The sequence below is a fragment of the Perognathus longimembris genome, chromosome 2 (genome assembly GCF_023159225.1).
Source record: "Perognathus longimembris pacificus isolate PPM17 chromosome 2, ASM2315922v1, whole genome shotgun sequence".
Lineage (NCBI taxonomy): Eukaryota > Metazoa > Chordata > Mammalia > Rodentia > Heteromyidae > Perognathus > Perognathus longimembris.
In genome coordinates, this window is record NC_063162.1 from 93,425,878 (window position 1) to 93,437,626 (window position 11,749).

At 39.5% G+C, this 11,749-nt stretch overlaps 1 protein-coding gene across 1 annotated transcript; it reads right to left on the reverse strand.

Annotated features, from left to right (window-relative positions):
• Nucleotides 1-10,006: 10,006 nt before the first annotated feature.
• Nucleotides 10,007-11,185, reverse strand: LOC125346846 (60S ribosome subunit biogenesis protein NIP7 homolog). The gene has a single exon (XM_048339742.1). It carries the CDS (start codon nt 11,139-11,141, stop codon nt 10,599-10,601), a length of 543 nt encoding a protein of 180 aa, XP_048195699.1. The 5' UTR covers nt 11,142-11,185; the 3' UTR covers nt 10,007-10,598.
• Between the last annotated feature and the right edge of the window lie 564 nt (nt 11,186-11,749).

Genomic DNA, 11,749 nt, shown 5'->3' on the forward strand with positions numbered 1-11,749 from the left:
GGTCTTTTGGATAGATACCCAAAAGTGGAGCTGCTGGGTCATAGGGGAGTTCTATATTTAGCCTTCTGAGGAATCTCCATACTGCTTGCCATAGTGGCTGAACCAGTTTACATTCCCACCAACAATGAAGTAGGGTTCCCTTTTGGCCACATCCCCTCCAACAATTGTTATTGTTAGTTTTCTTGATATATGACATTCTTACTGGGGTGAGATGGAATCTCAATGTTGTTTTGATTTGCGTTTCCTTTATGGCCAGTGATGTAGAGCATTTTTTCATATGTCTCTTGGCCATTCTCAATTCCTCATCATAGAAGTCTCTTTGTAAGTCTTTAACCCACTTGATGAGGGGGCTATTGGTTCTTTGCGGTTTTGTTTTGGAAGAAGGTAATTTTTTTTGTTCTGCATATATTTTAGATATGAGGCCTTTATCTGTTGAATGTCCGGTAAAGATCTTCTCCCATTCTATGGGCTTTCTGTTTATCTTGCGAGCTATGTCCTTTGCCGTGCAGAAGCTCTGAAATTTGATGCAGTCCCATTTGTCCAACCTTTCTTTGATTTGTAGCCTTTCTGGGTCTTTGTAAAGGAAGTTCCATCCTGCGCCTACTCCTTCCTTTAGTGTTTTCAGGGTGTCTGTTTTGATTTCGAGGTCTTTAATCCATTTGGAATTGATTTTGGTGCAGGGTGATATATAAGGATCTAGTTTTAGTTTGTTTCATGTGTTGAGCCAGTTTTGCCAGCACAATTTGTTTAAGAGGCTATCTTTCTTCCAAACTATTGTTTTAGCTCCTTTATCAAAGATTAAGTGGGCGTAGTTCTGTGGGATCATTTCTGGGTTCAATTCTGTTCCAATGGTCTTCAGGCATGCCTCATTTTTTTTAAATCATCTCTCACATTACTTGAAAACACATTTGAAATGACATGTCATTCTACTCATACATCTTTTGATATACAACTTGAAAAGCAAAACTACTCACGAGAATAATACAATACAATTAACATGCCTTCAAATTTTAAATATTTGTAGTAAGTTTTAAACATGATTTAAGGCTGGAGACTCTGGAAACATCAAACATTGGTGCTCAGAGGTGGGATGGGGGAGAGAAAGATCTGGGTTATAGATAAAGGAGGTTATGTCAGTGTTCAGAAAAGAGATTATGTCACCAAAGAACTCAAAAAGAGACAAACAGCAAAAGAAAACTTGCAATTCGTCCTATAGAATGCAATTTTGCCCTAATCCTTACCCTTCCCTAATCCTAATACCAACCCTAACCCTAACTGGAAAATTCATCATCACACTCATGGTAGTAATAGCTGGATAGTAAAACTAACACAAACACACTCATGTTCATGCATCCTGACTTGCATCTTGCAAGTACAAGAAATGCAAAGGATGAATGAATATAAGAATTTCTAGTTGAGGATTGATTCAGTGTGAGTTAGAGATAAGATTAGAGATAGAGTGTTGGCTATATAGAGTGTTGGCTATAACTAGGATTAGGTTTCGGGTTAGAAATGGATTAAGTTTGGGGTCAAAGAAAACTGAATTTACAAACTGTAAGTCCAGTTGAAGTGTGACTAAAAATGAGACAATAGTAGAAGAGTAAGTGTTCAGGACAAGTTTGAGTAAATATGCCATAGGTATGAATGAACTGCACAGAGGCCATAAACATGTGTTAGTGCTGGAATTGTCAAGTAGTCTTGACTAGATAGAACTTAAGTGGTTGCAGTGCAGTTCAGATAATGAAAATAGTTTGAATGGTAACACAGAGTTTGAATTGTACCAAAGCTCAGCTCACAGGAAGAAAGGCAGTGGTAAGAAAGGCAATGGTAGGAAATAACATGACATAGGTGACAAGTTAGAATATGAATGTAAGAGTCCAGGATTTGAGTGTCATTCATATAAATGTTGAAAAGATGAGTACACTGCTCCAGACCCCCTACTAGGACTGGGGGTGCAAAGACCTGTGAGCCAAGGCTTCTCTGTTCACAACCAACTTTAAGTTGAATCCTTGGGTATAGAAGCACAGATATTAAAACTCATCAGTAAACACTTACTGAACATATTCTATGAGCAAAGCACATGGTGGGTGCTTACAAATGTACTGATAGAGAATAGATGTACCCTCAAGAAGCCATTGAACCATTAAAGCATTTTCCCTGGAATGCTGGCATGAAAACATGTGTTTTTTTTAGGGGACATTTTCCTTTGTGTAGGTAGAATATAAATAAAGGGCAATCTCAGCTGGAAAGATGAATTAGTAAAACTTAAAATAAGGTAGTTTCAACAGGAATTAAGATAAAGGACTTTTAGAAGAGATATATGAATAGAAATTAGTAGGGAAAAATAGGAGAAACTGAGTACCTGATGTCCCCAAGTCTGTCTGTCTGTCTGCTGTCTGTCTGTCTGTCTGTGTCTCTCTCTGTATATGTGTATGCTTCAGGTGTGAACCATATCCCTTTTCTTTTTAGGTATCTGAAATTTTGTTGTGACTACCAATGAGGCATATCGAGAACAACTTTCCTTGATACTAAGAAGAATTTAGTGTAACTGTGGCAAAGCCCTAAATCATCTTGCTGGGGATGTTAGTTTCTTTGTAGGAAAGGGACTTCCCCATTACTTGGGCACAGACATGTTCCTTCCCAAATGTGAGTGTCATCTCAATAAAGAAAGCATAGGGGATATTTAAATGCCAAATCTTAGGGTCTGATGGAACATTTGGCATGTTTGTTAAATGACTGAGCAAATGATTGAGCAAAAGACCACAGCCCTTATATTTGCTCAAGTGTTCACTTGGACCTAGCAAACATTGCACAAATAAAAAACAATCAGTAAATTATTTCTAAGGTTTGGAAACAGAAATCCTCAGATGATTCACTGGTGATTCAGATTTCTGTGTATCTCTTCTACTCGTTGCCAAGGGAACTTGGGGCTGACTTCCTACCACAACACAACTATAAAAAGTACCAGCAAAAGCCACAGAATGGTAACTTCTCTACATTTTTAAAAATTAAAAATGACAGACAAACTGTCAGTTACACAAAGAGATTTACTTTTTATCTCTGAAGGTTATCTGTACCAGTATCATGAAATACTGAGAAGCCATATTATTCTGTCAAGTTGCTTTTAACCCTGTTACTCTCCCCTAGCAGAGCTTTTATATAAAGTACCTAAAGCTCTATAAGAAATTGAATATTTTTCTTTTTTGCAAAACTGTGCTTTAGTGGTGGTCTATGAAATCAGTGTTAACCTTGATCCAGGCTAAAAGTCCTCCGCCATTATACCAATCTTTCACACTCACTGGGTCATTGTAATTGGAGAAAGATAGGAGGTAGGGAAAAGGAGAGACGTTATCTACAACCCTTGGGTCGTGGACACCTCTGTTCTTCAAGCCATTGTCTGTGGAATGTATGTTTGACAGAGAGAGGGAGAGAGAAAGGGAGAGAGAGAGAGTCATACAGAGGAGGGGGGTAATCAGGGTTTCAACTCAGGGCCTTTACTTCTTGCTTAGCTTTTTTTGTTCAAATCTGATGTTCTACAATTTGAGCCATGGCTCTATTTCCAGAATTTTGCTGTTAATTGGAGATAAGAGTTCCATGCATTTGTCTTCCCAAGGTTGCTCTGGTCTGTAATGTTTAATATCTCAAAACACCTTACTAGCTAGGATTATAGAGGTAAACCATTAGTGCCTGTCTGATAACGTTTTTTGGTTTGTTTTTTAAAATCAACTTCTTCAAGTTGATAGAGTGATATCACTCTATCAACTAGTTATGAATGAATACTTTCTATTAACAAATGTCCAGGTGTTTTTCTTTGTAGTCCTTTGCACTTTGAGTTCAATTCTCATCCAAGAACAGAGAGTGAAGACAGTCAGTAGAGGCTAGAGTAGAAGCTAACAGCAATGTACATGCTGTGTTAACAGGAGATATGAGGCACTTCCTTCCACTCAGCCAAGACAGATAGGAAGAAACAATTGAAAACACTGTGGTCATAACTTTTTTCTTTTGTCTGTGATTCTCACTAGAAATTTTGTTAAAAATGAAGAAGGAGGAGGAGGAGGAGGATGAGGAGGAGGAAGGGGAGGAAGAGGGGGAGGAGGAAGAGGAGAGGGAGGAGGAGGGGGAGGAGGAGGAGAGAAGAAGTTTTTTTCTGCTAAGATGGCATATTTTCTCCTCACAATTTCATAGAGCCAGAGGGAAGTTCTCGGTTACTCTTAAATTTATATAACATTAGAATGCTTCTGTTCTTTTAAAGGGCAATATCAAATGTGGGTTTATAAATTTAAAGTTGTTATTCAATAAGAAAATATTCAGTGTTACAGGGAATAAACAATGACAGTTACAAAACGTAAATCTAATAATGTTATCTCGTCCCCCCCTTAACATTTATTATTAGGTTTCCTGTTTCTTAGAAGATAAAAATAAAAGCTGCTTATCATAGGGTACAAAGCCTCTCATGGCTTTACCTTTTCTTTATACTTGGCAAATGTAGAGATAGCAGTGTGTGTGTGTGTGTGTGTGTGTGTGTGTGTGTGTGTGTGTGTGTGTATGCTGGTAGTAGGGCCTGATCTCAGGGCCTCACACTTTTGCTTAGCTTTTTCCACTCAAGACCTAGTACTCTACCACTTGGGCCACAAGTTCACACCTGGGCTAGCTACTTTTAGCTCTTAGCTCATTACTAATCTGCTCATTACTGCTCTGTTGATCTCTGTGACTTGGCCCATGGGCCTTGCTAAACCTGGAATGTCTTCCCTGTCTTAGTCTTGATAGACTCATATTTATCCTCAGCATTACATTTAAGTTTTGAGTATTAGGCTGAATCTTCTTGGATTTAACAGTCTATCCAAGTATTTCTTAGGTAGGGCATCTAGGTTTATTTACATTTATAATGCAATATTGCACTCATTTATAATATGTTTTAACTATTCATCTAGACTTTACATCAGCAACTTGGATTTGCCTGGAAAAACTGTTTTGACAATAGATGGTGAAGTATTAGTGACATCACTAAAACGAGAGATGCTAAGACATGCTGAGAAAGCTAGCACAAATAGCACAACTAACTCAAATGCAAGAGTATGTTAAGAAAATCAAGAAGAAACAAGCTGAGATGCAACTGGGGGAGAATTTATTTTGTTGTTGGGGGTTGTGGGCTTGAACTCTGGGCCTGGGTGCTGTCCCTGAGCTCTTCAGCTAAAGGCTAATGCCCTACAATGTGAGCCACAATGCCACTTCTGGTTTTCTGGTGGTTAGTTGGAGATGAGTCAGATGGACTTTCTTGCCCAGGCTAGCTTTGAACCACTATCCTCAGATCTCAGCCTCCTGAGTGGCTAGGAGTACAGGTGTGAGTCACCAGTGCCTGGCTTGGGGGAGAATTTTTGGGAGACTAGAAGTTTTTGAGTAGAGTGTGGACAGGTAATTTGGGTAGAAAGTACTTTGTAAAAATGACAATCAACTCTTTTATTTACCCTTCAGAGGTGAAAATGTTCCAGAAAGAAAGAACAAGAGAAAATGAAAGAAAGAAGAAAGAGAGAGAGAGAGAGAATGAATGAATGAAAGGAAGAAAGAAAGGAAGAGAAGCAAGAAAGGGAAGGGAGGGGAGGAGTGGAAAGGGGAAGAGGGGGGAGGGGAGGAGGAGGGAAGGGGAGGGAAGAAAGGGGGAAGGAGGGAGGAAAGGAGGAAGGGAGGGAAGGAGTGAGGGAGGGCATTGAAATTATCTGTGCCAAGATTTCTTAGTTCTCAGTGGAGTATTTTTTGAAATTATTGTCATTAATTTGACAGCAGGCTCCTGGACCAACTCCAAGAAGTTGAGGTTATCACAATAGACAATCCAGGTAAGAGGTAGAGATGAAAGACAGATGGCAGGAAAGGCATCAGGAAATTTGATTCCACTGACCTGTCCAGTCCACCAAATACTGGTAAATGGACATCTGTCCTCCATCTGTCTGTCTCTCTACTGGAGTTTGGAATCTGAATGTTCCTGCATCTGGATGGTTTCTGGACAACATCCCTGTGCAATTGGCAGTTAGGCATCTCAAGATCTCCCAGTGGGATGGTAAATGATTTGGACTAGCTCCCTGCTCTGGATCAAGATGACATGCTTTCACTTTTCCCAGCCTTCAGTGTGTCTTGTTCACCTACCTTCCCACCACACCCCAGAAACAGGAGGCAATCAGAGAAGTGCTTTTCCCATCCATAGATGGCTCCAGTAAGGACTGAACAGTGAAGCCGACAGCATCAGAAAAATGAAGTTAACCAGATTCATATTGATAGCTCAGAATACCAAAGGTGAGAGGAACTAAGACCAACTAAAATGGGGCAAAACTGAAAAAGTACAATCTAAACAGAGAAACTCCTGGACACTGAAACTACAAATAGGATCAAACGTTTCCTAAAACCTTAACTAAAGTATCTAAGAACTTACCCTTTAAGAAAACACAATATGAATGACAAACGATGATCAATTGTGTCAGTAACAAAAGAAATTAAATATTGGGACATCTGACAAGAATTTAAAGCAGCTGTCAAATATCCATGACAAATCCTCTTGAAACAAATTAAAAATAGAAAATCTTAGCTCAGAAATAAAAGTTCTGAGAAAAACTTGGGATAGACTGTATGGTAGTATTTCCAAGCAAACATCCATGACTCTGATATAGTTTTAACTCTTCTTGGTGAAAACAAGTTGAAATGGCCTTTGGGGCTAATGACAAAAGAGACAGTGGCTCCTATGTTTCTTTTGCTATCATCAGTATTTTACCCTTCTCTCTTTTGGCCATAAATTGAAGTCTTCAGGGAGGATATAGGGTTCATCAGCCTCTGGCATGATGATAATATTCTAAAAATTAACAATAACATGAATCCCTGCCTATTCTGGGGTGGCACAACCTAATATGACTTATGATTGCCAATATTAATACCTACAAGACTGGGATGTAGAGTGTTCTCTCCTTTTAGGAAAAGCTCCTGGCTGCATTACATTGGAGGCTACCTTGAGCTTACCTATGCTGACTGAATAGAAACGAAAGCAGCAGCTGACAATCAAGACTGCCACTAGGTCCAGAGACACTACCTGAATGGACCAACTCTAAGCCTAAGTGCATCTTACTCTTAAAATGTTTTGATTTCACATTTGTTAGGTAGCAAGCACTCAAAACCAACAGACAGACACCCAAGAATGGCCAAAGACATGCTGACCAGAAAGATCCACAGGATAAGACCTTTTCAGCTATGCAAAGTGTTGCAACTGACCATGGCAAAATGAGAAAGCACATTAGTGATTGGTCATACTGATCATAATGGTCATGCTGAGGGAATTGGTAACAAAATTAACTTTGCCAGAATCCAGAGGAGGGGTGCTATTTTGCAGGGCTTAGAAGTAGAGCCCAAACAACAAGAGAAGCCAGGTCTAAATGGATAAGTGAAGCTAGAACCTATGAAATGCAAAAATCAGTATTTGAAATGAAGAAGGAAATAGTTGCTTTACTTTATGTATGGCATTGTAAAATAAGAAATTTCTTTTTCTTTGAAACAATATACATTCAAAAAACAGCCAGAGACTATATTTATTTGTTTTGTTTTTTGTTTTTTGGCCAGTCCTGGGCCTTGGACTCAGGGCCTGAGCATTGTCCCTGGCTTCTTCCTGCTCAAGGCTAGCACTCTGCCACTTGAGCCACAGCGCCACTTCTGGCCGTTTTCTGTATATGTGGTGCTGGGGAATCGAACCTAGGGCCTCGTGTATCTGAGGCAGGCACTCTTGCTGCTAGGCTATATCCCCAGCCCCCAGAGACTATATTTAAATTTATGCTTTTAATAGAGATTTCTAAATTTTTATTTTAGTTGGAACCATTTAAAATGTCTTTTTAAATTAAGCTCTGTGTGAAGAAACTTATTTGTTCTTTCCTTATAAATGGACTGTTGCTTGATAAACAAAGATGCCTTCTATTCTTGCCTAGAATTTTTCCTAGGACAGAAGGTCTGAGGTTTTCATTTACAGATAATTTTAAACATGAAAATTATACTCCGTCTAGCATATCCTGAACAACCAATAAAAAGTAGAATAAACTTATTTTTTTATTCATTCATATTTCCAATACCTTCATTTCCCCTCTAGTCTGCCTACTAGTTGCTAAAGAATACCAATCACCAGATGCTATTTCATTTGAGTTTCCCTGCTTCAAAAGAAACTTGAATTGTAGCATAATTTCAACATTACACAAGATTTATCTTTTATGTTTGTGAAACATATGATCTTGGATATTTTAGATTTTAATTTTTATCAGTAAATATTTCTTCTGTGATGTCTTGCTTATAAGCATACAACAATAATGTAATGAGTAATTTGTATGGTCTTAAATATACAAGGATGCTCATGATCTAAAAGGATTTTAAATCATACATTCATAACTATTTCCAAATCTACTTCTAAATAACATTTATCTCCAGTGTGAACAGTTAGGATTATCTAAATAAAAAGAGAACAAGCTTTGTGATCTTACAGAACTAATTTGAAATCAATCCCAATTTCTTCTACTGGCTGCATTATACTAAATTACCAAAAGTCCCTACATCTCAGTTATTGTTTTTTGAAAACATTACATGCAAAATACACAAGTAAAAAACATACTGGACATACTGCTGATTAAGTTGGAACTATTATTGTTATTACTTTTTTAAAAAAACTCTCCATTTTTCACAGCTACTTGTTGGAGAAAATTTCTGGAATCATTTTATTCTCATTTATATTTATCTATTCTCATACAAGTATTATGGACACATGAAAAAACTGAAGGACATGAATAAAACATACTATGTAAATTGAATGTGTTACACAGAAGAAACTTTGTTAGTTTTTGTTAGCTACTTTTTGGTATCACTTTTGAATTTCGCTGTAGTGCAATGATACTTACTGTGCTTCTCGGAATGTGCTGAAACTTTCTCTGAGGCATATCACTTAGGTTTGTGCGTATGTTACACCCACCACCTTCTGTTCCCAGAAAAATAATGTGTCCCTTGAGAATTACCATTCAATTCATTGAGAAGTTTTGAAATCAGAACATTAAGAAGTTCCTAAAGCAATTATCAGAAGGAAAGACAGAGAGGCAGGGATGACTTAGTGTGTTCCATTCACTGCTATCCCTGTCCATCAGAAGCTTCCTCTTGCTGGGCCCTGTTCTGATGGCAGTGCATTGGCAGTAGGTCACTTTGAAGGGTTTGGTGATTCTCTTGCACAAATGGAGAGAGGAAAGAATTCAGCAGCCCTGCTGTAGTCTGTCTGTCACAGTAGTGCCTCACTCTCTTCATTCAAGAGCTGTCTGTCACCTTCCCACCCAGAAACTTCTGACCTTCTTCCTCCCACAGTTTTCAGTCTTAGCCAACTTGTATAGGGTTGAGTTCTGGGGGAAAACCAGAGTCTGCTATAGCTTAGTTTATCTTGTCAAGGAAAGAAAGTCTCAGTCTTTCTCACGGTACTTTGTCCTAGAGGGCTGTGCCAGTACTGGCAAGAGATCCTTCTTTTCCAATATGAGAGTTGCTTTGAAGAGTTTTCTATGATATAAAACGGCTGACGTTGGGTAGAACATTGATCATGTTTGTAAAATAGAACTATTGCCTCTCTAATTATTGAACGTGAATTTTAAAGATGTTTCAATTAACTGCTTAACATTCTTCGAAAAGCACATAATTATTCTGTTATTTATTTATTTGTATATGTAATATAAAAATAGCATTTATTTTAGACCCACCATATGCCCAGCACTGTGCTAGATGCTTTATAATCACCAAAAGTTAAGCTGTACATTTTTTGTTGTTGTTGCTGGTCCTTGAGCTTCTGTGCTCTAGGCTGCTCTACCGCTTTAAGCCACAGTGCCGTCCTTCCGGTTTTCTGGTGGATAATTGGAGATAACAGTCTCATGGACTTTCCTGTCCTGGCTGGCTTTAAACCATAATCCTCAGATCTCAATCTCCAGAGAAGCTAGGGTTACAGGAGTGAGCCACTGGCACCTGGCTGACGTTGCAAGTTTTATAAACAGAGAAAGAAAAAGTTCTTAAAGGTGAGTGACTGGTTCAAGGCCATTGAGGTTTCAATCCAAGCTTTTCTTCCATACTTTCTATACAGCACTAACTGTATAGGAATACTGAATAAGTGACACAGCATTTTAGCTGAATTTCATTTGGAAGGTGTCCTACTATTTTTATATGGCAATGTTTTCTCTTGCATGATATTAATAAAGAAAATGAACAGTGCTATCACAGATAACAGTAACTCCTCTTGTCCTGTTTCAACAGTTTAGAACTTATTGCTCAGGACAAGAAGCCTTGATTCAAGTACAGAATAAGAATATTCTATTTCATCTGAACCCCCACTTTTTCCTTTTGGAATTTTGAGACAAGCTCAGGCTTGCTTTAAATTTGATTCTCCACTTTTCAGCCCTTTCACTGCATAGTAAGAACCCAGCTCGCATTTGTCGGTGATAGAATAGGAAAGTAAGAAGTCTCCACAGAAGTGTTGATAAAACCCAACAGGATGGAGACATCCGCACAGACACTGGAAACAAAGCGAGGTCCTTCCATAGAGCCTCAGTCCTTGGGATGACATCACTTTAAGTCAAGGTCTCTTCATGGCGTACATACTCCCCAATGTCCGCTTGATGAAATACCACAATTGCCATGGGGTCTACTTTCCTGCAGTCTTGTGTAGACTTGGCGGCTACCCCAAAACCCAAAGGGACATCTGCCATGGAGTATACCACCACTCCCTGGTACTGCGAAGTGTTTTCAGTGATTCGACCCAAACCAGATTTCAACACGTGGTTTCCATACAGGAAGGACTGCTCTGCTCCAGGCTTTATCCACACTTTGTACTTGTCATAGGGCGCAAGGAAATCCAGAGCCGTAATGTGCAGGCGGAACTTGTGGGTCTTCGTGAATTTTCCGAAGCAGGTCCCCAGCGACACCAGCTTGTCCCCGGAGATATTGGTGGCCAGCTTCAGGATCTTCTCGCTCACGTAATACACACGGTCGTTGTACAGCCTGAAGCAGTAGGTACCGTCGGGCCTGTCCACCAGCAGCTGCAGATTCTCCCCGATGTATTTCGCGATCTTCTCAAACATCACCCGGGTCTCCTCTTCAGTCAAAGGCCGCATCTTCCTGCAGGGTCGAATCACCGGATCCGCGTGCCTCAGGGACAGGAAACGGAAGTCTCCTGCCCGCCGCTCTATTCTGTTATTTTATACAGCTCTACTCTTGGAGAGTGGAAATACATTTTTTAATGGAAAGAAAGTTTAATTTGCTGCCACCAGGTCTCTAGTATACAGAGATGTGTGTGTGTGTGTGTGTGTGTGTGTGTGTGTGTGTGTGTGTGTGTGTGTGTGTGTGTGTTGAGCCATGTCTCCAGCCTTCCTTTGGAGGGTTATTTTTAGGAAAGGATCTTGCTTCTTGCTTTCCATCTGGAAACAGCCTGAGCTGTGATCTACCAGTATACTGTCACTGGAACCATAGGATCATGCCACTGAATCCAGTTTCCTTCCACTGTGACAGAGTTTAGAAAACTGTTCTACCTGGTATGGATTGGAAACACAATACTCTAACCCCCCAACCTCCACATAGGTTAAGATGGCAGGCAAATGCTACTGTACCCAAATACAAGTAGAGATAAGGACTCATGAACTGTTCTCCCCAGGCTGACTTTGAGCTATGATCCTCCTTCTCTTAGCCTCCCAAGTAACTAGGATGACAGAGGTGAAATGTTGTC

Coding starts and splice junctions, on each gene's coding strand:
- LOC125346846 (XM_048339742.1), bottom strand. CDS start 11,141: ATGCGGCCTTTGACTGAAGAGGAGACCCGGGTGATGTTTGAGAAGATC.